At 37.3% G+C, this 23,420-nt stretch overlaps 1 protein-coding gene across 1 annotated transcript in view; it reads left to right on the top strand.

Annotated features, from left to right (window-relative positions):
• Positions 1 to 5,677: 5,677 nt before the first annotated feature.
• Positions 5,678 to 23,420, top strand: part of TM9SF3 (transmembrane 9 superfamily member 3) — a gene marked incomplete at its 5' end in the record, with an annotated part of 30,229 nt that continues 12,486 nt past the window's right edge. The window contains 7 exons of the mRNA XM_009870215.1: positions 5,678 to 5,800; positions 10,612 to 10,772; positions 13,217 to 13,294; positions 14,248 to 14,379; positions 14,884 to 15,050; positions 17,661 to 17,755; positions 19,488 to 19,618. Of these exons, the coding sequence (XP_009868517.1) occupies positions 5,678 to 5,800; positions 10,612 to 10,772; positions 13,217 to 13,294; positions 14,248 to 14,379; positions 14,884 to 15,050; positions 17,661 to 17,755; positions 19,488 to 19,618 (887 nt within the window). The remainder of the gene's footprint in view (positions 5,801 to 10,611; positions 10,773 to 13,216; positions 13,295 to 14,247; positions 14,380 to 14,883; positions 15,051 to 17,660; positions 17,756 to 19,487; positions 19,619 to 23,420) is intronic.

Below are 23,420 nucleotides of genomic sequence, written 5' to 3'. Positions count from 1 at the left end.
AAACGGTGTCAAATGCCTTGCTGAAGTCCAGCTTCTCAGTGCGTAGAAATTGATACCATTCCTATTTAAGTCTTTTGGAATTCAGAACTAGAGAGCACCAAAATCATCCCAGACTAACATGAATTCGGAATGGTGGAAGTGTGCTGTGTTGTTTGTACCTTGTGATTGTTTTGGGTTTTATTACATCTCTGCCATATTAGTTTCTCTGTTGTCTTCATGGCTCTTGTTTTCCTTAAGCCTTGTTTGCACCTCTTGTTGCTTTCTAGGTGCTATGTTGAGGTAAATTCTGCCAAACTGGGCATGGTGTCATTCAAAAAATAGATACAGAAGAGTAGGGATTTCAAAGGGAATACTGTGGTTTTGGCTTGTAAGTATCGGTGATTTACATGCTGGCACATTTCTCACTAGGTAGGGAATTCCACTTCATTCACCTCCTTTTGCTTTTTAAAAAATTATTTATTTATTATTAACCCATTGGCTCTCTGATAACCTGAATTGGACCTGCAGTGAATTTACCTCCTAACCGAAGTGGCTGTGGGTCAGATGTTTTCTATAAAGCAGATGGTACATGGCAGCTTTTGATGAATATGTACGTGATCTGGGAAGCTGTCCATGTGCACTGCTAGTTTTTTCCTTACAGTCTGTGTCCTCTGGATAAAAGATGAAGACAATAATCTGTTTGCTGTTAACTGGCATCCAGCAGCTTATGTATCAGGAGGTGCTTTGGTGTTTCTAGCAGTGGATCCACAAAGTGAAACCTGAATGGGAGTCAGCTCTGGTTTAGTCTTTAATCGGCTATTGAAAGTATTAAAATATTGTTTTTTTCAAATTTCAGAGTAACAAGTATAAATTATTAGTAGCGGTAGTTATTAGTACTTACTTAATATAAAATAATGTGAAACTTGTTGAAATACAAATCCACTTGATATGCAGGTTTTAAAAATAAAAGAAGCAGAGCTAAGGAATGCTATCTGATACTCATTTTTTCACAGCCTTAAAAGCTGTCACAAACCCAGTACAATCAAATGCATGTAGGAAAATCTAAATATCATAGACCAGCCCTTAAAATTTAAAATTTGTATAAAGGATTCTTTTCCAATTTGGTTGTTGAAATGTGATGGTAGCAGAGTTTTTTGGTGACTCTTCAATCGTAGATCTTGTTCCTGGCTGAAGTACTGTTCACTCTTTTAAAAAAATAATTGTAACTGAATTATATCAATGGAATTGAATTTTTCTTTTTCATAATGGATGGATTTTTATCTTGGGATTGATCCATGCTCCTACCTCTGTACTGGTGGTCCAGAAGTTGCTGCAATGAAATTGAAACAGATTTGTTGGTGATTTGTGTTGTGGTTGTTTTTATTAACAAATAGAAGCTTATGTTTTGGTGCCAATAGAATATGTTCTTGAGAAAAAGATATGGCTTCAAGGAGTGTTGAGTATCTTATATCTACAGCTGAAATAATGAACTGCTGCTCAAGTACATTTCAATAATCATGTTTGAATATGTATTTAAAAACCTAACCGTGTTGACATGACCCTACAGATTGTACAGATTTTCTTCATGAATATGTGAATCAGATCTGAGTTAACAGGTAATGATGTTTTTCCTCCCGTGTGTTCAGGGTCATGGAAAGACTTAAAATTACAGGTATTTTTCCCCTTTAAATAAGTGTCCTAAGACTTTGCAAAATTAAATTAGATTTGGATTTTATACTTTTAGAGTTTTATCCTCTGGAATTAGTAAAAGGGAAATAGAATTGGTCTAATAAATTAGCTTCCGCAGTAAAATGCAGTTCCCTTTGCAACATAATTGGACAGCAGTAGCAGGTAAGTGGGAAACTGCAAGTTGCTCATAATGTTCAAAGAATTATTTAGGCTGCACTGTCAGTAACAAAAATACTGTAGACTGTGTAAGTAAAACTGTCAGTTGAACTGGTGGACCTTGCCTGTATTTTTGAAGCAGAATAAGAAAATTCTGGCTCTGCAAAACTGTATTCTTCTGAGAACGGAAGTTTACACTTGAATGCTTGTAGTGGTGATGGGGCAAATCTACAGGATATTCAAGAACCCATGAAGAACTGTTTCTTTTTTATTTATTTAAAAATGTGTCATATGAAAAGATACCTGCGACCATGCAGGATAGCTGGATTTCCCTTCTGTTACAACTGTGAACAATGTTATTCTTATATTGCAGGTCTCAAATATGTATTTAATATCTTTATGAAGAAAGCAATGGATTTTTAGCATACCCTTGTATTGTAATATAACTTCAGGTTTTCAGTTGGCTTAATTCTTGTCAAGCTAAATCTAGACTAATAATGTTTTCTGTGTAATGTATTGTGTTCTTTATTTGAGCATTTGAATTTACATCCTCTACGTTACACCTGAGACAAATTACTAAATGTATTGAACATTGGAATCATAGAGACTTCAATTAGAAAATCCATTTTTGACATTGCCATACAATGCCAATTAGAGAGGATGAATTTAAAAGGGAAAATGTTTTTTCAATGTACTTGCATTTTGCACTAATTTAGAAATGTTACTAAATAATGACTGTACTTGTGAGAACTCCTTGCCCAACCTTTCTGCAACATCTCTAGGAAGTATGACAGATGCTGGGGATGATGCTCAGTGAGGTTTTACATGATTTGTCTGATAGAAGAAAACCCAGTTGATCTGGCTGTTGGCGGGCAGTTTGAAATGTGGCATGAGTGCGTCTGCTTTTGTAATGAGTCTTGCTTTCGTGCCCTTTTAAAATTTGCTTAATGTGCTATTGAGGTTACTGGAGCTGTGTTTTATGGCAGACATGACCCTCTTTTGACATCCCTTACATAGCTACAACACCAAACATACCTCTAGCTTCACCCTCCTCTTGGATGCACACACAGCCATAACTTGGATAAGAACTAACATATGCAGAGCTTCACATCTGGTAAAGCTGTGCAGAAGTAGCCCTCAGCTTCCAGAGCCACTGAATGCTGTGCTAAGCTGCTTTCATTGGATCCTTTAACACAGTGCTTTTAAACTTGACCATCTAATCCTGTCCTGTAATTAAACAACAGCTTCAGCGTTCTCAGTGGCTGGAGAAAGGAGCATTTGTCCTCATTCCTTTTTGCCTTCATTCACTTGTTTTGGGGTGAGGTGAGAGGAACTGCACAGTGTAGTATGGCTGAGGGTGAAATCATACACCATGTGTAAAGTAGTCCTATGTTTTGTGCAAGAAATGAGGTTTTTCCTTATGATTCTGCTGGGGTTTTGGATGGAGACAGTTTTTTGGTGGCGTGCTGCTATCTGCAGCCTGGTTGGATGTCAGTGCAGTCACTTCAAGTGATATTTGTTTTGTTGGGTGTTTTGATTTTTATTTTTTTTAATTACAGTAGGAAAAGGTACTGTCTCCATTCTAGAGCATTAGATGCAGAGTGTCTCATTTCAGCTAGTAATTAAAAAAAAACCCAAACCCCAAAATGTGGCAAATTCCAGGGGCCCAAAAGCCTGTGGAACACGGTGGTAATAGGATACAATCTAACACCAAAGTTGTTTTGTCTAGTAACTGCAAACAAAGGCTGCTATATTCAGGTTATAAAATGGAATGGGAAAGGTCTCTAAATAGGGTGCTTGTAGTTAGTATGATTTTTATTTCACTAACAGCACTTGCTCCTGTCCCTGTGTTGTCCTTTGACTGTGCTAGTACCACTGTGTGAGGGTGAACCAGAAAGGAGAGAGCCACCTAAACCCAGCCTGGCCCCTGTAGAACTTCCCTAGGCCTGTAGAACTTCTCTGCTCTGGCGCTAAATGTTGCTGCCTTTAACAGCCTCTACCAGTTTCTTTTTTACCCTTCTTTAAATTTACAGTATATTTCTGTTTGGCCTTCAGGTGTTGAACAATCCTATGTGAGCTAAAACAGTTAACACTAGAAAGGTGTTATCCTTTGTTTGAATATTGTATGAAACTGCCGGAGCATGACAATAAAGTGCCGAGTGTTTTGGAAAGAATTAATCCCTCCTTAGCAACAAATCCAGAAGATAGGATTTTTAAATTTTTTAAAAAAAATTAATAAATACCAAGATGACTCAAAAGAAAAATATGTTAAAGTGGAAAGGTGTCAAGCAGAAGCATTTTTTTGGGGGAGCCTAGTGCAAAAAGTATAGGATCCAGCTCAGTAGAGGCATAAATGGAAACTGAGGCCTGGATTTGTAAGTGTGTGTTTCACTGTGGTGCAAACTTTGATGGCTTCCCTTCCCTGAATATGCCAGTGCAGGCCCTGAAAATGTAATCCATGGTCTAAAAGTCTTATTGGGCCACTTGTTGACTTGAATGGTTTTGTTACTCTCTTTTTTCCCCAGCAAAACTTCTGTTGCTTAATGATCTAGAAAAGGATATTTTTTTTCAGTGAAAAAAATGAAGCTCAGTGTATTCATTAGGTCTTAGAAGAAACAAAAAATACAAAATACTGAGGTTTTCATAAGAAATAAGATAGAGATGCAGCCAGCAGCAGTTTTTCTCCAGCGCCATAGGAAATCACTGCCGCTGTGCAGGACTGCTGGTCTCTGCTTCCCCACGGTGTTGCTTCACCAGACTTTGCTTCAGTTTTGCTTGACTAGCCATTCTGTGCATATTTTCATTGACAAATTGTCGTTATCAGAGAAATAATGTTTTGTCTTGGAAATGTTTTACTTGCTGATGCTTTTTCTGTGCAGGTGATTTGATTTGCTTTTTATGTTGCAGTTAGCGTATTAAGAGAAAGTAGACTGAATTTTGATGCAGATTAGAGCTGTACTTGGGGCACAAATTAATCTTATGCACTAGAAATGGGTCCTCCAGTCCAGTGATGACAAAACAGAGGAGAGAAGGGGAACTGGTATTAATGTTCACTAATGTTCACTGTTTGCGGAGTGAAAATATTTACCAAAGTGGATGGGGGATTTTTGTCTGTAAATCTGTTGCTGCCTCAGTTCTTGTAAATAGGAGGCCTTTTGTCTTTTTCTCAGTTGGAAAGGAAAAATTAGGGAGGGAAATTGGGATGTAAAAGAACAGCTGCTAACTGCATTACTTAAGAACTGTAGATGGGGGAAAACAGCTTTCTGGCTCAGAGGGATGCATTTATTTTATTTCTAAATGCAGCCTCTTGTATGTTCTTTTTATTTTTATCTTCTGTCCATTTTTTTCTACATTTACCCTGATTGCTTTTTTTATTCCTTTATGGTACTCTCTTGAAAGTTGCTGAGAACTTTAGAAAGTTTTAGGGTTTACAGACAATATTCTTAGTAAGTGAGCCTGATTATATGAAAATAGAGAGGTGGTATCATGCACAATTTTTAGGTATTCATTGAAAGTTTCATACCTCTTGTTAGAGAGATCTCATGGTCTGTCCAGGTCAAGCTGCCGTCAGCTAATTGCTCCTAATTTAGTGTGAGTGGAATAGCAAAAGGATACATTGAAACCTTTCCTCATCCTTCCCTTCCCTGGGAAGCTTCTGCACGTGGAGGAGTAGAATTACAAAAACAATTCTGTTGCTGCTTTAATGGTTCCTTTTAAAATGTTCTTTTTTTGTTACCTGTCTGAGGATCGCCAAAAGACCCCAGCAATGTCCTTTGCTCCATTTGCTTGATTTGCCTTTGCTTTGAGCCAGCTCATTAATAAATCATTAACAGTGCTTGAATTTATTTTGCAGACGATGTGATGCAGACCACTTACTGTGAAATAGACTTGGACAAGGGGAGAAGAGATGCATTTGTGTATGCTATCAAAAATCACTATTGGTACCAGATGTATATTGATGACTTGCCAATATGGGGTGAGTGATATTATGCATAAACAACTTAATTACAGCTACGGGAGTCCTATGCTGGTGCGTTTCATAGAGCCGTTTGATGACTAAGCTTCATTACAAGAGTCTCACAAGTATGTGGAACTTATGTAACCAAATAATACAAATAAGTTGAAGGATTATTGCATTGAAAGAACAGTAGGATGGCTTGTATTAGTGAATTTAAAAAAACAGTGAAAAGCTGTTTTTGTTTCTCAAGCACCAATTTAATAATACCAAGTTCTTAGGGTGAAATTCCTTTAAATGTTCAAGTGAGTGGTAATTAGATAGGTCAGCTATAACGTGCATGTAACATAATAATGAATAACAACTTTCATAAAACTTTATCAATGTTTAAACTTTTATTTTGCTAGTTCTTGTGTTCTTTACTAAACCAAAAGCTATTTGATTTACTTTTATGGTAATTTAGCATTTTTAAACAGTTTCGCATTTGCAGTCTGTGATTGTGTGAGGTTTATTTTACTTATTCCTATACAGTTCTTAAAATTACTCTTTGTGAGCATTATTAATCTGACCTTAGAAGTGTTTATGTCCTGAGCAAAAAAATGTGTCCTTATTGCCATTGTCTCCTAAGCTCTGTTTTTTGTTACTCCTTGTGACCTGTGATCACATACCCAGCATAGCGTACTCTGCAGATTGCATTTAGTACTGGTAGCAATCAGCCCAAACCCTAATCTCCCTTTTTGAAAGGCACCACAATATGCATTGTTAAGGTAAGGTCTGTCGTTGTTGCTTGTGTTCTGTGAAAGTGGTAAAACTGCCAAAAATAAAATTCCACAAGACCTACAAAAATACAATTCAAGCCACACAGAGGGTAGAGGTTTTTAGCTCTTTGTTTTAGTTGATTTTAAAAAGTAGCTGTGTCATGAACCATGAGCCCCAGCCAGTAATGCTAGTTTGTTGTATCTATCTATCTATCTATCTGGTAGGCTCTTGCCTTTTTTTAAAAAAAAAAAAAAAAAGTATTTGTTTTTTAGAGATAATATTATAATGCCTGATAGAAGTATTCATACATCATATTTGTTCTTTTCAGCTGATTTGTTTAGTGTGTGTAACAGCTCTGTGGCCAGGCTTGAGGTAGACCCTAATTAATCTGCACTGCCTTTACTTCTTGCACTGTTGCTGGTAGGCTTTTGAAGGGCATGTGTGAGTGACAGTTGTTGCTGCCATATTTTTTATGCTTTTGACCTTTCAGCAAAAGATTAATGAATGGGTTTTCTCGACTAGTAGCAGCTACGTAGGCATTAGGCTGTACCCGGATGGCAAATGCTAAGCTGACTACTTTGGAGTCCTGTGTGGCTAGCAAGTCGTGGAGACTCTTTTAGCACTAATTTTTCTGATCTTATTTGTGAACTTTTTTTTTATCATTTCAAATACCAAAGAAAAATTATACTTACTAAATATTCTACAGACTGATTAGATATTATGCTCCCAGCTGAAAAATCTGTTTTACTGGAATTGCAGTGTTCATGTTCTTCAGCAGCATGCTTTGTAGCCACAAAAAGTCATTCCTAATGCTACAGCGAACAAACATCTAGACTCTAAGTATCATCCTTGTATGATATTGAGAAGCTGATTTTGGTAGTTTTTTGGAACCAGGACCTCAAGTTGTGATACTTAGTAAATGACTGCAGCATTTTAAGTGCTCATAAGATTTTGCAAGGGTGTAAGTTGATATCACATGTGAAAGCTGATGATTTTCGTCTGTGTCTCCCAAGGGCTAGGTAAAGCTAGTAGTTCTGCAGACTGGTCAGCCAAGATTACCCTGAGTTTTGTTCCAAAAAATGAATCGGTTCTTGATGGGAGGCTGAGAAGGTAGTGGATGTGCTTGAACTGATTGGAAATGTTTAGCTGCAAGTCTGAAAAAGTCTTTCTGACCTTTTGAGTTCAAAGTATAGTTTAGAAAACTGTGAATATATCTTATCTGCACGAATTCTGGGTTTGTTGCCTCTCTGTTCAACAGTAGGAACATCTCAGGTTCCAATTGCTGCCTAAAACTTAAAGCTCACTGAACAGTATTTCTTATAAATATTTCTGTTACGAATATGGCATGAGTGATGCACATGACTACTCCAGCTTATCGGTGTCTTTGGCTGCATTGTACAGACTTACCTAGTACCATGAAATGTGGTGGTAGAAATACTAAGGAAAACTACTGCCTTTTGCTTGATTGAGTGTTGTTGCCTAGGTGTTAATTTCAGAAACTGTAATTAAAAACATTAAGGTGTTTACCCTTACAGGGAAGTAAGAACCTGAATAATTATCTTTGAAATACTCTGAATGCTGAGAAGTTGTTTGTTGTTTGTTTGGGTTTTTTTAATTAAGATAATGTACAGAACTGCTTACCCTATCTCATTAAAAATACTTTGTGCTAAAATGGCTTTTTTGTTACTATGTGAAGGCTATCATGTTGGTCCACTTAATTTGGATTACCTTCCCTGAGAACCCTACTAGCCAGTACTTAGTATATGTACAGTATCGCCCAATCCACTATTTTTAAATCGTTGACTTGTGTCTTCTAGGCAGGTTAAAATGTTTCCCTAAATATAAATGGCTAGAGTCCCTTTTTTTGTGCTACTACAGGAAAGCAGATATTCTCTGAAGAGTTTAAAATAAAAGGATTCAGGTGGTGTTAATGTTTACTGAGAATTCTAGGCAACTTCTCTTTAATTCTGTTCTTAAAGCAAGCCACTCACTTTTCTGGGTTCATCCAGGTGGATTTGTGGTACTTCTGTCTCCTGACAAACTTTAGTTAAGCTCACATTTTACATTCTTGATGGTTTTCCATCTTGGTGAGACTTATTGATGTCAAAGTCGTACATACAATTGTTAATATCTGAGATTCTCCTTAGGAAATCCTCAAAATATCCTGTAAGGAGTGCTCCAATTTCAGTAAAGACTAGGCATAAAATAACTTCGCTGCTGATAACTAAAGGTGATGACTTGAGACTTCTGTTTGAGGAAGGGTTAAACTTCTATTTTCTGACTTGAGAAAGGCAACCATGCCTTTTTCAAGTGCATTCAGATAAAATTATTCCTTTTTCTGTTTTTTCCTGAGTTGCTGTCCCACAGTGGAGTGGCTGAGCTTGACTGTGTGTGTTTCAGAAGATCTCCGTGAGCATATGGAGCACTGTGTTAGTTCACTCCTCCAGGCAGCAGTTGATCAGAACGTCCTTTAAGTAGTTTAGAGGTCTGTACTCTTGTGAGTTTGGATACTGCCATGGGAACAGATGCTATGCCAGGTGCTAGGCTGTGTGGCCTAGGCACAAACTGGCTCATTTCACGTGGATGGCATAAACGAGGCAACCCTGACAGATGAGTATGAGTGAAAAACATGACAGGAAAATACCACCTTGAAAATTAAAAAGCACAGGTAGTACACAACTGCTGTTCCTATACCTGCTGCTTTGTGATAACCTGTTCACAGCCCTCACCTTCTTCCTCTCCCTCCACCCTTGTATATCTTGAGTGCTGCTTTTATTGCAGCTTTGCACCTTGTTTGTGATCTTTGGCTTGATGGTCTTGACATGAAAGATGATGCTTATAGCCCACGAACTTAGTGACTGCTAGACTTGACTTCCCTGCCCACCCCCCAACTCCCCCCAGCATAGTACGTTCTTTGGAATTTTTGTAGTAATTTATTGAAAAGTAAGAACTTAATCGTGGCTAATACTGATTTCAGTTGAGTTCTGATGCTCCAGGAACATCTAAGCAGCTTTCCATAATGGAGATGATAATAATCTTTGAACAAATGGTAACTTCCTGAATTTTTCAATGAAGGTATCAGAGAGAGTAGTAAAAAACCTATCATTCTTGTCAAGCATTGGAAACCTGTGTGCAAATGAGAGAATGTCGTGCTTTAATCCCAGCTGGCAATCAAGCACCACACAGCCTCTCACCTACCCTTCTCCCTCCCTGGGGGATGGGGGATACAGCTGGAGGGATAGAGGAAAGGAGACTTGTAGGTTAAGATAAAAACAATTTAATAATTGAAATGAAATTACAGTAATTATAATAATAATAATAGAATATAGAAACGAGTGATGCACAGTACAGTTGCTTACCATCTGCCAACCAATGCCCAGCCTGTTCCTGGCTAGTGATCTTGGAGGAGAGAAATCCTGAAACTGCAATCCTGAAAGAGAGAGCAAGAGCTTCCTGGCCAACCTCATCTATATACTGGGCATGATGAGGGATAATATGGAATGTTCCACTGGCCAAATTGGGTCCATGACCAAGCATCTTGTGCACCTGTACACTGGCAAGACAGAGGAAGTTGAAAAGTCCTTGATTTCCTAGCAACAACTAAAAATATCAGTATATTATCAGCGTTCTTCTCATACCAGTTTCCATGCAAAATACAGAACAGAGCACTATTCTAGCCAAAACCAGGACAGAGAGATGGGAAAAATGTAGAGGTCGTGGCTGAATTCTGCTCCTGGAAATTAAATCTGTATTCAGCCAGTTAGTTATCTGGTAAGAATTCCAAATAAAACTAAGAGAAGCTGTTATTGTGTCTTCTCTTTCTTCTACAGTGTTTGTAGCTGCATGCTTTTTTCTTTTAAACCTGTTACAAAATGCTTCTTGCAGATACCTGTGGGTTGAAGGTGTTATCTGGGTATTAAATAGAAGAGCATAAGGTCTTCTGTGTTCTTTTTACTGTAGTTATTTTGGTTTTTTACCTTGCAAAACTTCTGTAATGTGTATTTAAGAAAAATAATTACAGAATAGTCCAAAGGCATGCCTGTAATAGATACTTACACTTGTTTCCTGTGCAGGTATTGTTGGAGAAGCAGATGAAAATGGAGAAGATTATTACCTTTGGACTTACAAAAAACTTGAAATTGGTTACAATGGAAATAGAATTGTAGATGTCAACCTGACTAGCGAAGGAAAGGTGAAACTGGTACCAAACACAAAAATCCAGATGTCATATTCGGTAAGTAATTTGGTGATGCATCTGTAATAAGAAATGCTACCTGGTGAAATGGTTCCGAAATACGTACTTGTATACCTGCAGCTGTGTATTGGTATGTCAGGCTATATTAGAGTAAGATGCATCTTCACTCCTTCAAATACTTATTTTTCGTTACTGAAAAGCCTTGTTAGGTTTATTAAGATTAAATATAAAATTATGGTTTTTGAAACACTTCAAACAAACTGAAGCTCCTATAATCTACTGAAAAATGTTTTGGTGGGAAAGGAAGATGTCCCCAAAGGTAGGGAGATGAGAAGTATAGAGGACCCCTGTAGGTCCACATTTTCTTAATGTTTGGACCTCTGACATTTGTACCATAGATGTGAAATGGATTCTGAGCTATGACCAGAAGCCATTGTAAGCCTTCACACCTTGCCAAGCAGTCAGTATCGAAGTTTCTTTTGTTTTTGCAATTGTTTTGAAATTTGTCTTATTCATATAACCTTATTAGTAAGGTTTTCTCTGAAGCCCTCTGCTATTATATTCAATTTTCAATGATAAAAGGTAACGAATAAACAATGTTTGCTGCTTTGAGTTAACCAATTAAATTTTTCATTTTTCATCAGTAATTTGATGTTACTTAAATCTGTAATGGTTCACGTCTCGTGTTCACCACATTTGTATACTGAAACTAGTTCTTAATACATTGCTTTTCTACAATGTGTTAGCAGTAGGTGTCAGCATAAGATTTTGGAGGATGTTCTTGCCACTAGTACATTTGCCTCGTGCTGAATAAGTTGTATAGTTTGAAACGCAGGTAGTTGGGTTTTATATGTGCTTTCTAGAATTAACATGTATACAAAGCTACCTATTTCTACTGCAAAATTGACAGCAGAAGTTTTGAAGTTTTCTGTTTCAAATTCCATCAGCTTTGTAAAATCCATTCGCTCTGCCACTTTTGGGGTGGACAGCACTGAGTAGCTGCCAATAATGAAAATAACATTAGGTGTTCCTCTAAAACACTTTTTAGTGTACTGAGCTCCAGACTTTACTTACCCAATTCTGTTGGTGCCACTGGGCAACTGCTGGTCCGGCACGTGTCGTGTTTAATTCACCGATTGTCTCTGGTGGATTTGTTCTAAGCTGTGTTTCTTAGTGGCAGATGCTTCTATGAGAAATGTATCTGCTTCATGTTGAAAGCTGCTAATGTTTTCAGCTACTGATCTTGAACAACATTGTAATTTGAACTCAAGAATGTTAGTTAATATCATAACTCAAAGTGAGCAATACTTGAATCTTTGGGTTTTTACTATGTCTCAGGGCTGTGGTGCACCCAGGGATATCCAATCCACATTTATACTCTTTCTTCCATGTTGAATAAGAGTAAGGGTAGTTCCTTGTCATGTGTTTTTAAAAGATATGCACAAAGCAGGTGCATTTCTTTCAAGATCACTAAAAATCCTGGTATTTCCTAATCTTGGCATGCTTTTGGAAAAGAAAAAAAGTACATTTGTGTTTTAGTTTCTGAAATCGCATTTAAGACTTAAAATGAAACCAGTCTTGCAAAAGTTCTGAAAAATACTTTGTGCTACCATTTTATATTACTGTGCAGATCATTACTAAATCCTCCAAATCCAAAGCAGTTCTCTGCAGCTAGTGGAGTAGCTGATAGCAGTAATATGCTGTTACCCTGTGAGAGTAGGGCCATAAATGTTCACTTTTTCAGCTGATGTCAGTTATTTAGTGGCAGTTGAAGTGTTTAGATTGCAGAATCCCGTGATCTTACAGATTTTAGGCTGCAGCTTCTGGCTTGTACCTTTTAAAGTTTTAACGCCTGTCTTTTAGGGTCCATCTTTTATCCAGTTCACTTCCAGCCAGCTTGTATCTCAGTTTATGTCCTTTGCTTTCTAGCACATCATTCCTGAGTATTGTTTAAACATACTTTCTTTCTCTAGCCTTTGTTCTCAAGTCTTTAGCAATTCTGTGAGGATTTTTCAAAGGTATTGCCCTGTCATAGTATCTACTTTAAACTATTCACATAATAAAACTGAAAAATAGGGATTGATGTGTTTTGGTTTTAGCATCTTAGGTATTGAGGATCTTCACAAACTCCTTCTCCAATCATGTAAAAAGTTTGTTGTGTTTGACAAATGGAAGTTTGCATCTTTGGTTAGCCTTACAGAGACAATTAGAGGCAGGCGAGTCAGTGCAAGACTGAATCTTCCTTGTTCTTAAAGATGAGCCTAGATAAGATGAGATCCCTGAGGCAAGGTGACTATTGATCATTCTACGTCTTACCTATAGGTATCAGGCTATAAGAACATCAGTTGTCCATTGTCATGAGATTTGTAGTGAGGAAAATACCTGAAGCAGATGATTTTTAAAGTGTGTTTTATGTTTCTGCACATGAATATAGCTGAACATGTTATAATGAGCCTTTCAAGTGTGAACTTTTCTCTCTTTAGGTGAAATGGAAGAAATCAGATGTGAAGTTTGAAGACAGATTTGACAAGTATCTTGACCCATCTTTCTTTCAGCACAGAGTATGTATTGGTTTAAGACAGATAGCCTTTCTAAATACCCCTTTCAAATGGGTGCTTTAGTTCAGAAGGTGTCGTGGAATTTTTGGATGACATCTTTGAACTTGTGCATTTCCCAGGTATACTGGGACGATGAAACAGGCAAGTCTAGAACTGTAAGTTTTAAGTGGTAGTCCTGTAACTCAAGCAGTACGGCTCCAGTTTTTCAGAGTGCTTCAGTAAATGCGCAAGCTTCAAGCCAGCATCAAATACAAGGCAGTTCAAGAAAATAAATTCACATGATTGGAAACAACAAGGTTTCAGGGATGCAACTGTACAACTTGTGAGGTGAATAACTGCAGCTGGTCATATGCACGCTTTTTACTGAAGTAAATGTGAAGGAAAAAGTATTAGCCTAAACTGAGTGGCAACACCAGTTGTGATGGTTAAACATGTGGTTGTAATCTCCTTAAGGGTACTGAGCTATGCTACTTTCTGGAATTAGAGGGTTTGGATTCTGTTCAGGGCTCAGTGAAAAGCAAAGGATGTGCTTGTCAGAGGCAAAATAATGCTGCTGTGCATTTTAGTCCTGTGCAAAGCAGCAGTGCCTTTGGCTTTTTGGCTGAGTGTGCCTCTCTTACTACTTAAAGCTCTTTTCTAGAAGGCAGCAGTGCATTGTGTTGCCTTTCCTTTACCCAGGGAGCATGTGCAGCCGGTTGTTTGAACTTTGCTGGTGCTTAATTAAGCTGTGATAACTTTGTCCTGAGCAAGCTTGGCTTGAAAAGCTTTATGCATACTGTTTCACAGGCCAGTTTTAGTGGGACTTTCTACAAATGTAGTGTTACTTACAATATGGTTTTATTGTGACTTAGCTAGTGCTGACAAGCTCTCCCGCTAGGCAACGGTTTATCCTTATTGGAACTAATTTGAAACACATTGACAGTTCTAAACCTTAGGGCTTTGTTTTCTTTTTGTAGATTCACTGGTTTTCAATTTTCAATTCTTTTATGATGGTGATCTTTCTGGTTGGCCTAGTGTCTATGATATTAATGAGAACTTTGCGAAAAGATTATGCACGATACAGCAAGGAGGAAGAAATGGATGATATGGTAAGATCTTTAAAATTGCTTTCTTTTGAGGCCCATTGTTTTCTCTTTGTATATTCATTGTGTTAGCAGCTCTAAATGGCTTTCTTTGGTTCGACAGAAAACTGCCTTACGTGTTTTGAAAGCGTTGCTGGTTTTCTTTATAACGTGCTTCTAGGTTTCAACTGAGAATTTTGTCTGTAGTCACTGTGTTGATGTTCATATCCAGACACAGGTTAAATGATGTCCATTCTGAGTGTGTAACAGAAGCTTGTGCATACTTCTAAGCACTTCAGTGGATTTTAGGGACAGGGAGGGAATCTGATAGATTTTGCTCCATCATACATTAAGGCAGCAATTTTTGTTGTCTTCATAAGCGTCTGAAAAGTAAAATTTTCTCCTAGATTTGATGCATTGAGGAGAAAAGACATACTTACACTTGAAGTTACTTTAATAAATCAAACCTTTAATTTAGCCTGAGTGTTTGCCATTAACTGTAATGACTTAACATTTTGTTGTTGTTCCTAGGACAGAGATCTAGGTGATGAGTATGGGTGGAAACAGGTCCATGGAGATGTCTTTAGACCATCCAGTCATCCTCTAATATTTTCATCGCTTATTGGCTCTGGCTGTCAGATTTTTGCTGTGTCTCTTATAGTCATTGTTGTTGCAATGATAGAAGATTTATACACAGAGTAAGTATAATTGTGCCATGCCTTCTGCATGTAAATGCTTAAATTAACAAAATAATTACAAAAAATAATGTTCTAAGTGGCCTGGAATAGTATTTGAGTGTCTCTATCTTCTGATCAGATGTAGTATTCAGAAGGGTTCCTTTAAGTTGCAATGGAACTTACCATGTGAGTTGGTTTCCTTTAATTTTGCTTTTTTTGAATGCTTGCTTTTCACATGATTCATTGTGAAATTAATTTGTTGTTCTGCAGCATCATGGGTAGACTATACGGGAAATAAATGTTAAAAGGTACATATTTCACTCCTGATGTCATCTGGAGTGTCAAGATATTACTGCATTTCCTAGTCTGTTTTCCCTGTCTTGTCCTATTAAAGACCAAAGTAGGGGTGTGCAGTGTTGTGAATAGTCCAGTTTACTGCTGACCGTGCATTGAGCCAGTCTTATCCACAAGTGTTCTCAGGAATGGAGATTGCATTTCTTAAGTTCTTTCGAACACACGGTGTTCAGCATGTGTTGCAGCTAAAACCTCCAGCAGTAGGTGGGCTGTGGTTCTGACTGGAGAGAATTAATTTAAAACAAACAAAAGTACTCAAATTGAAATTTAACATACCACTTGTGTTTCACATAGTTTTTTACCTTTTATCTGTGTGAGATTTTTAGTGTCCTGGATGGACAGCTTATGTTTCTGTAGTGATTGTAGTTTGGATACTGAGGGGAAGGTTATTGATTTTACAAGTGCTTTGTTTCAAGCAGTGACATTTCAAATCTCTGTTCTATTTTCCTTTGAAAATCACCTGTAACTAGATTTTAAAAAGTTGTAATACTTCTAATGTGCCACTAGAGAGAACTCTTGGTTTTGAATTTAGCTACTCTTTAATGGTGTGTTTAAAAAGCCACTCTATAGTACCAGTATCTTGGCATATTTTAATTTCTCATGTGGTCTTATTTCCTCCCTCTTGCACCCCGTGGTTTCCTTTTTGGATAGACTTACACATTTTTAATTGTACAGCATGTCATCCCTTTAAGGGAGGGAATGAAACTGTTTCAGAATGTTTGTGCGCTGTAGGGAAGCTGCAAGTCAGTAATGGCAGTTGTAAAATGTGTCAGAAGAGTGATTTTTAAACATACGTGCACTTAGTCTTCATTACATTAGGCCTTTATATCACTTTCAAAGTTAATTTAATTCTGAATGTGTAATGGAACAATTGGTCCAGACAATTCCTACGTTTAGGAGAACAGTGATGTGAGTGGAAAATGCTTTAAACACGAATGGTTGCCTGTCAGCATTCTTCAGGTCTGTTAAAAATCATAGGGATTTGCAGCTGATGTCAGCTAGAAGTCTGTCAGTGAGATGAAGTGTTTCCATTAGAATATTTGAAACAAAAGTGAGTAAGATCAAGAATAGAAAATTTTGAGATAATACCAAAGAACACCTGCTGGTCATTTTACAGTTAGCTTGGATTTACCTTTGTCTGTTCACGCTGGATGTGGTCTTCTAGGGTTTTTCAAGTGTTTCTGAACTGTCTTAAGTTAGAAGTGTTAAAATTGGTTTCTGTCTGAGCAGTAGCTTTCTAAAATGGAACTATTGCTTTTTTGTTTTTTAAGAAGCAAGTGTTAGCATAATGCTCCTGTAGTGTGTGTATGTGTGTGACCGGCAGGTATTTTTGTCTAGTTCAATCCGTGTAGTCATGGAGCTGGTTGTACTAAAGATTACTTTTTTGAGTAGGGCAGGCATCCAGTAGTGATTCATGAAAAGCCAAAATGCCAATAGTCTGGAACCTCAGAACAGCTAATTTGCAGAAAGTGCAGCAAGCTGGCTGAAAACCTGCTGCTTCCTGCTATCCAAGAGTAGCAAAGGGACATGGGGAAACAGCTCTATTGATGAATAACATTTATGTCTTGCTATTCTTAGGCTTTTTAAAAATGTATTGGGAGATGACTGTTATTAGCTTTGTCTGTAACATTTCAGAAAAATTGCACCAAAATGAGTACTCCAACATTTAATGAGGTAATAATTTAAAAATCACTAAACTCTTCTGATTGGACTGTTCCGTGCTGATTTGTGGCTTCATTACAGTATTTATAGTTTCTAAATCAGGTTTTCTCATTTTCTGTAAGATGAACATTTTTGATCTTAAAACTTAATTTCTGAGGGGTGGCAAAAACCGTTCACAATCTCAGTGTATTTTTATTAATACTGGTCTTTATATTAAGTAAAGAGGACCTTTTACATGCAATAGTTGAGTCTTACACTTAGTGTTATGCCATGTAAATAGTTCAGTTCTTTATACACAAGGTGCAGACACACAAATGTCTAAGTATTTTGATCAGCGATGGGATTTTGTACTGCAATGAAAATAATTGCATGTTTAAAAAGAATGTAGTATGTCAAAACTCTTTTTCCCAGATTGATTTAGACTTGGCCTGAAGCTTTGGATACAAACAGTTCTCATTCTTATGCCGGTTTTACAATTTAAGCGTTTACAAATTTTTACACTACCTAAAAATATTAAATAACTGCTTGTGCTAAATGTACATATTTTACTGTAATATTTTCCTCTAATTCTGTTTGGTTTTCTGTTTTATTTACCAAAAAAATCACTTCTTGTAGGAGAGGTTCAATGCTTAGTACAGCTATATTTGTTTATGCTGCAACATCGCCGGTGAATGGATATTTTGGAGGAAGCCTTTATGCTAGACAAGGAGGTAAATTGTTTTAGTATTTCAGCATTTTCATTAAATTATTAAACGGAGAGGTTACTGTTTTCTGATTTGGACCAATATAGAAGTGTCCTCACGGAGTTAGGTTATTCAGATGGAATCCATTTAAATCTTCATAGAGAGAAAATATTTTGAGTATATTTAACTTTTGTATTATTCCTATTCGATATTGGCTGCATTTTCTAACTAAAGATAGCCAAAGTCTTTGGTTAATTTACAAGCAATAAGAGCTAAAGGACTATTAACGGTTGTATCTTTTGATTTGCTTGTTGTACTCTTGGATATAATCATTTGGCTCATGACATCCAGAGAGCATATTAGTTCTCCCTCTCTGTAACGAGCTGTTAAACAGCTTGTGGTATCTTCTCTGGATGACTCCTCCATAGGTACCAGGGGAATGAATGAGTATACATAACTTACTAGACCATTAATTGTGGCTGAGGAAAACCATTTATAGCATCTTTTAAAGGAGTTTATTCTACTTTCCAGTACATATACTTACCCAATTCAAAATGACTGTCAGTAGAGAGCAGAAGCCCAATAAAATTGATATAACAGCTTTGGACAGGTTGTCTTCAAATGCTCCCCACTGGGCCTCTGAGTTATGACCGATTACATCCTTGCAGTCCTCTAGCTTCATCCGTTCCCTATGCTGCAATAAAAGAGTAATCAATATATAGTATCTTCTACAGTACTTTAGAAAAAGTAATCCTGTTAAGTTCACAAAAGAAAATTGTATATTTTTAGCAGGACATGCTTGTTAGTATTCAGTCTCAACTGCACTCTCATCTACTCTGACTTTGGAGGTTAGATGATTCTTTTCATGTGGCTTGTATTTGTAGAAAAAAAAAAAAGACCTGGGTAAATTAGAGTTGCCATTTTAAAATGTACTGTGCTGTACAGATGAGCCAAATTTGCATTTTGTTCTGCAGATCAAATATGTATCAAACCATGAAATGCTGATTTTGTTGGCTCATGGTAAAAATACATACGATGGTCTTGGAAAGCATATGCTAGTTTTCTGACTGTTTTTTATTTAGTGCATGTTACAGATGCATCTATGGTGTATTATATTTAAGTATAGAATCATAGAATGGTTTGGGTTGAAAGGGGACCTTGAGGATCATCTAGTTCCAGCTAGAACTGAAGAGGTTTCAGTTCAATTTAGCTGTATATTAACTGCTTTATAACAGGGATAGCCAGTTTCTTAATGCCAATTTTCATGAAGTCAGCTTAGTTAGGTCAAGACAACCTGGAGCGGGTGCTACCTGAAAGCACCTCTAGTGCTGGGTTGTCCCAGGAGCAGTGCTGAGCTCTCAGGGTGTGAGTGGGCTCTGCGCAGGGCCAGCACTGCTATTCCTGTCTTCACTAACCTGCAGCTTGCCAATACACTCAGGTGTCGTACCTTGGTTTCTTTGACCAGCTTAGTTTAGTCAGCATATGCTGTTGTTCAGCTGAAATGTTCTCACACTGGATCCTTTTTCCTTTCTTTACACCAGACCGAATAAACTGGCGTGCTGCATCTTGTGAGTTGCTAGGAGTTAAATGAAACTGTTAGTTGGCTCTTGGCCCTTGTACGGATGTAGTATGTTTTAGTTATTTCTGTCACCTTTTGGGGGGAGAAGTCAAACACTTAAATTCTAGAGAACTTGCTGGTAACTTTTTAAGCAAAATACACTGTATCTCACCAATTCCATTGGAATGTCACTTCTTACAGGAAGGCGATGGATAAAGCAGATGTTCATCGGAGCCTTCCTTATTCCGGCAATGGTGTGTGGAACTGCCTTCTTCATTAACTTCATTGCCATCTATTATCATGCTTCAAGAGCTATACCTTTTGGAACCATGGTGAGTCATTTTACCAGAGAATTCAAACATCACTGTAGACACAGGAAAACTACGTTTTAGTCTAAATGCAGTTGTGAGTCATAGCTTTAGCTTCCTAGTTAGAAATTTATTCTGGAAGAGGTTTAACATGATTCCAGTATACTTCATTTTAATGACAATAGCAACAGTTGCTGGATGCCAGCAACAATTTTCTCTTTGCTTAAAATGATGCTTCTGGTTTGTATTCAAGCTTAGCATTATTAACAACATGGGAAGTTAGCAACTTGAATTTTCTTCTGGATAGCCAATGCAAACTGCTTATAAGCTCAAATGCAATACAGAAAGATTCCAAGTGAAAGCTACTTCCGAATAATTGCACTCAAGCAGAAAAAAATGAAAAATAGAAGATCAAGCAACAACAGGAGATGAAACGTCCTGAGGAGAACTGGCTTTATGAAAATGAATCGCTGTTTTCACTTTGTGAAATGGTATTCAGTATCCAGTGTACAGGCCTTGTGTCTGTTTGTTAAACATGTCACTTGAAAAACGGTGCTGGTTGGATTACTTTCTCATTTAATCATGGTGACTTTTCTTGTTTCTTGTGGCATTTGTCAGGTTTTTGTTTGTTGTCATAGCCCTTTCAAGTCACCTCAAATAACCCTGTGAATACAGTGTAGGAAGTACACTGCACTTTGGCAGAATTTCTGTTTGAGCTTGCAAGAGGTATTATTTGAGCAGAATTTTTTGAAATACGTGCCCTAAAATTGCTTTTTCTGATTTTGTGTAATAGCACTGGTAACTTCAAAATATCTTAATGCAGGAAGGCTTGTTTTCTTTTCAAGATCTGTAACAAGTCTTGGGACTTTTTGTCTTTTAACACAGCTTCAGGTTCTGTGATGTATTAAATTGTTCAGTCTGTTCAAAGATATTTGAGTAGCCTTAGATTTCTTCATAGCTTAAATCTAACAAAATGAAGCTTAGTATCACAAATTCTGTCTTGTTAAACATTAACAAATTCAGTATGTGAAAGTACTTCTTAAGAAGACATTGTTAAGGAATGAGTGTGATAGAAATGAAATCATAGATGTGATAATAAAAAGAAAAAATTCTCAGTTTCAGGCAAAGACTTTCAGTAATTTTTTTACAGTGTACATTACAATATATTTTTTACATTCTAAAGTTTTTTACATTTACAGTAATTTATATTTCATTACTTTATGTGCACATTAGTGGTTCTAGTCATCTCCTCATTAGCAGTATTTTCAATGTATGTCTATATACCAACTTTTTACATTGAATTAGTTGTTAGAAAATGACTAAATATAAACTCAAGCTAAGCATGTTTATGAACTGTCCACTGATTTTTATTTTTTTTCCTCATTTTCTTTGTCAAGAAATCAAACTAAATTCCGTATTTGGATATATTTGTATTAATTGGTCAGTGCCCCAACAGAGTATTGTATTTCTTCTTTCCTAAGCTAGCTGCCATATAATTGTCGTAAGAGTTGACAACATTGATCTTTGACGTGTGGGAAGAGGCTCTGTTTTACTGCTGAGCAAGCGTTTATGATACCACATTTCTCACTTATTATTCCTGTCTGGAGGGAATATAAATTCCCTCAGGAATGCTGAGGGAAGGGAGTTCCACTTGTGCTGAAGTTTTCCTTGTGAATCTGTTCAACTGATTGTTATTTTAAGATCATGGAAACATGTACATGCAAAAGGAAATGGGTGTATAAATCTTCAGGGGTCACAGTGATTGTAATGATCTCACGGTTTTATGAAAGTGTTTGAATTGTTACGACTGTGGCAGTAAACCTTCAGTGGAGTTAGCAGGCTTCTAGTAGGAGCAGGTTTTGAATCGGAAACTGTCAGAATAAGCAACGCTCTAATGACTTCAAATCAACTAATAAAGCTGATTTGTAGAAGTAAATTAAAACTGTTTGAAATTACCACGTTATGCTTCAGGTTGAAGTCCCTGGAAAGCCCTCTGGCTCTATGAATAAGATACCTTTGTGTCTCTCCAGTTTTGATTTTTAGTATAGAAGCTTCCAGAATTCTCTAGTGCAAACTTACTACTACCCCTTCCCTGGGGAAATACAACCTCTGCCATCTAAATGTGCTAGAATACAGAAATTACTTCCTTTACCCTGGCATGTCTTGGAACCACCCTCCTTGATTTAAATTGCTAGCAAGAACTACCACCTCTTCGTGACTAAAGCAGGAACATAGCTGCTGAAAAAAGTCTCTAAGCTAAGAGACTATGTTTAAATATGATATGACGTTCTTTGCCCATTTTGCATTGCTGCTTCCCAGTGAACTGCTAGGGAGTCTTGTCTCTAGGACTTCATTCCTCCCTCCAGAGAGATTTTTCGGCAGAATGTAGGCAAGGGGCAACTGATAGTGTCTGAGTCAAGACATCCAAGCTAACACACAGTTGCTGCATCTTTCATCTGCCTAGTGTCTGCTCTCCTATGCTTTGGAAATGCTCACATTGGTTGGACTCTTCAGGACCTTCCAGCACCTCACCGCCACTGCAATCTGTTTGGAACTTCAAATTCATTCACCTTGGAATCTCCTTGGAGATGCAGTGGGGACGGGCAAGGTCCAAAGCTTGTTTCTGAAACTACTCTTGAGTGTTGGGATTCTGCCTTTAGCCCTCTTTGGATGCACATGCAAGCTGTCTTACCTACACTGTGACAAACGTTTGGTAGTGAAATAAACCATGAGCACAGACAAATGCTTAATCTCTTCTCTGGCATATCTTTCAGCTGCCTTTCTCTTCAAAATGCAGTAAATAATGTGGCAGGTTGTATTCAAATGTGAGAGCTTTTGAAACTTAGAGGTTTAAAGCTTTCAAAAGCATGCAAAAGTTTGTGGTTTCTTCTCTCATCGTTTCGCCTTTATAGAAAAGCAGTGAGTATTGTTCAATTCTTTTGGAGCACAAATTTGATTTTTTGGGGGATATTTTGTTTATTTTATCCTGTTACTGGTAAACAAGAGTTCTGAAGGTTTTTCTGAACTTTTCTGCATTTTATAGAAAAGCAGTGTGTATTGTTCCATTCTTTTTTTTGGGGGGGCACAAATTTGATTTTTTGAGGGTATTTTTTATTATATGCTGTTACTAGTGAACAAAGAAGCGTTCTGAAGGTGTTGTGCACCTCGACTTACCTTCTGTTGATGTTTGTCAGTCTGATGTGTTTATCAGGCATCTTTCTATTTTGTTGTGCTTGAATTATATGTTAGAAATGGAGCCATGGAACAATTAAAAAGAAGTTTAAATAATGGCAAATGAAGTGACTGCTCTGTAGATGAGTTTGAAGGGACCATCTTAGTTCCAGGATTTCCTAAGTAGTGACTGCTTATGTCGTGCTATGTGTGATACATAATTTAAAGATTTCCATTAAGGCTACTATGACTAATGCAGTATTCTGACTGCAGAACCCATACAGCTTCTATTAAACTGTTCAAGATGTACCATTTTTGTTTTGTTTGAGCAGTAGGTTCCTATGTGGCTAACGTTTCCAGTATGCATTTTTAATGATTTAATTAAATAAGATTATGCATGCTGAGTTTCTCTTGGGATCGAGACCCTAGTGTTTGCATCTTTTATACCTTGTTTAATCTAGAAAAAAAAGTATTTACTCCAACAGATAGCTCAATTCAGGCCACAGCCGTCCCTGGCAGCTTTAAGTTGATGTGAGTATTGGCTGCCACTGAAAAAGAAGGACCTGGTAGCACCAGAGATTCTTGTGCCTTGAGCCAGATGAGGAAATACACCTGTCTAAAAATAGAAAAAAACCCTGGTTTTATGCATTCAGCA

Source organism: Apaloderma vittatum, unplaced genomic scaffold, assembly GCF_000703405.1.
Source record: "Apaloderma vittatum isolate BGI_N311 unplaced genomic scaffold, ASM70340v1 scaffold38935, whole genome shotgun sequence".
NCBI lineage: Eukaryota > Metazoa > Chordata > Aves > Trogoniformes > Trogonidae > Apaloderma > Apaloderma vittatum.
This window is presented reverse-complemented; position numbering and strand designations above follow the sequence as displayed.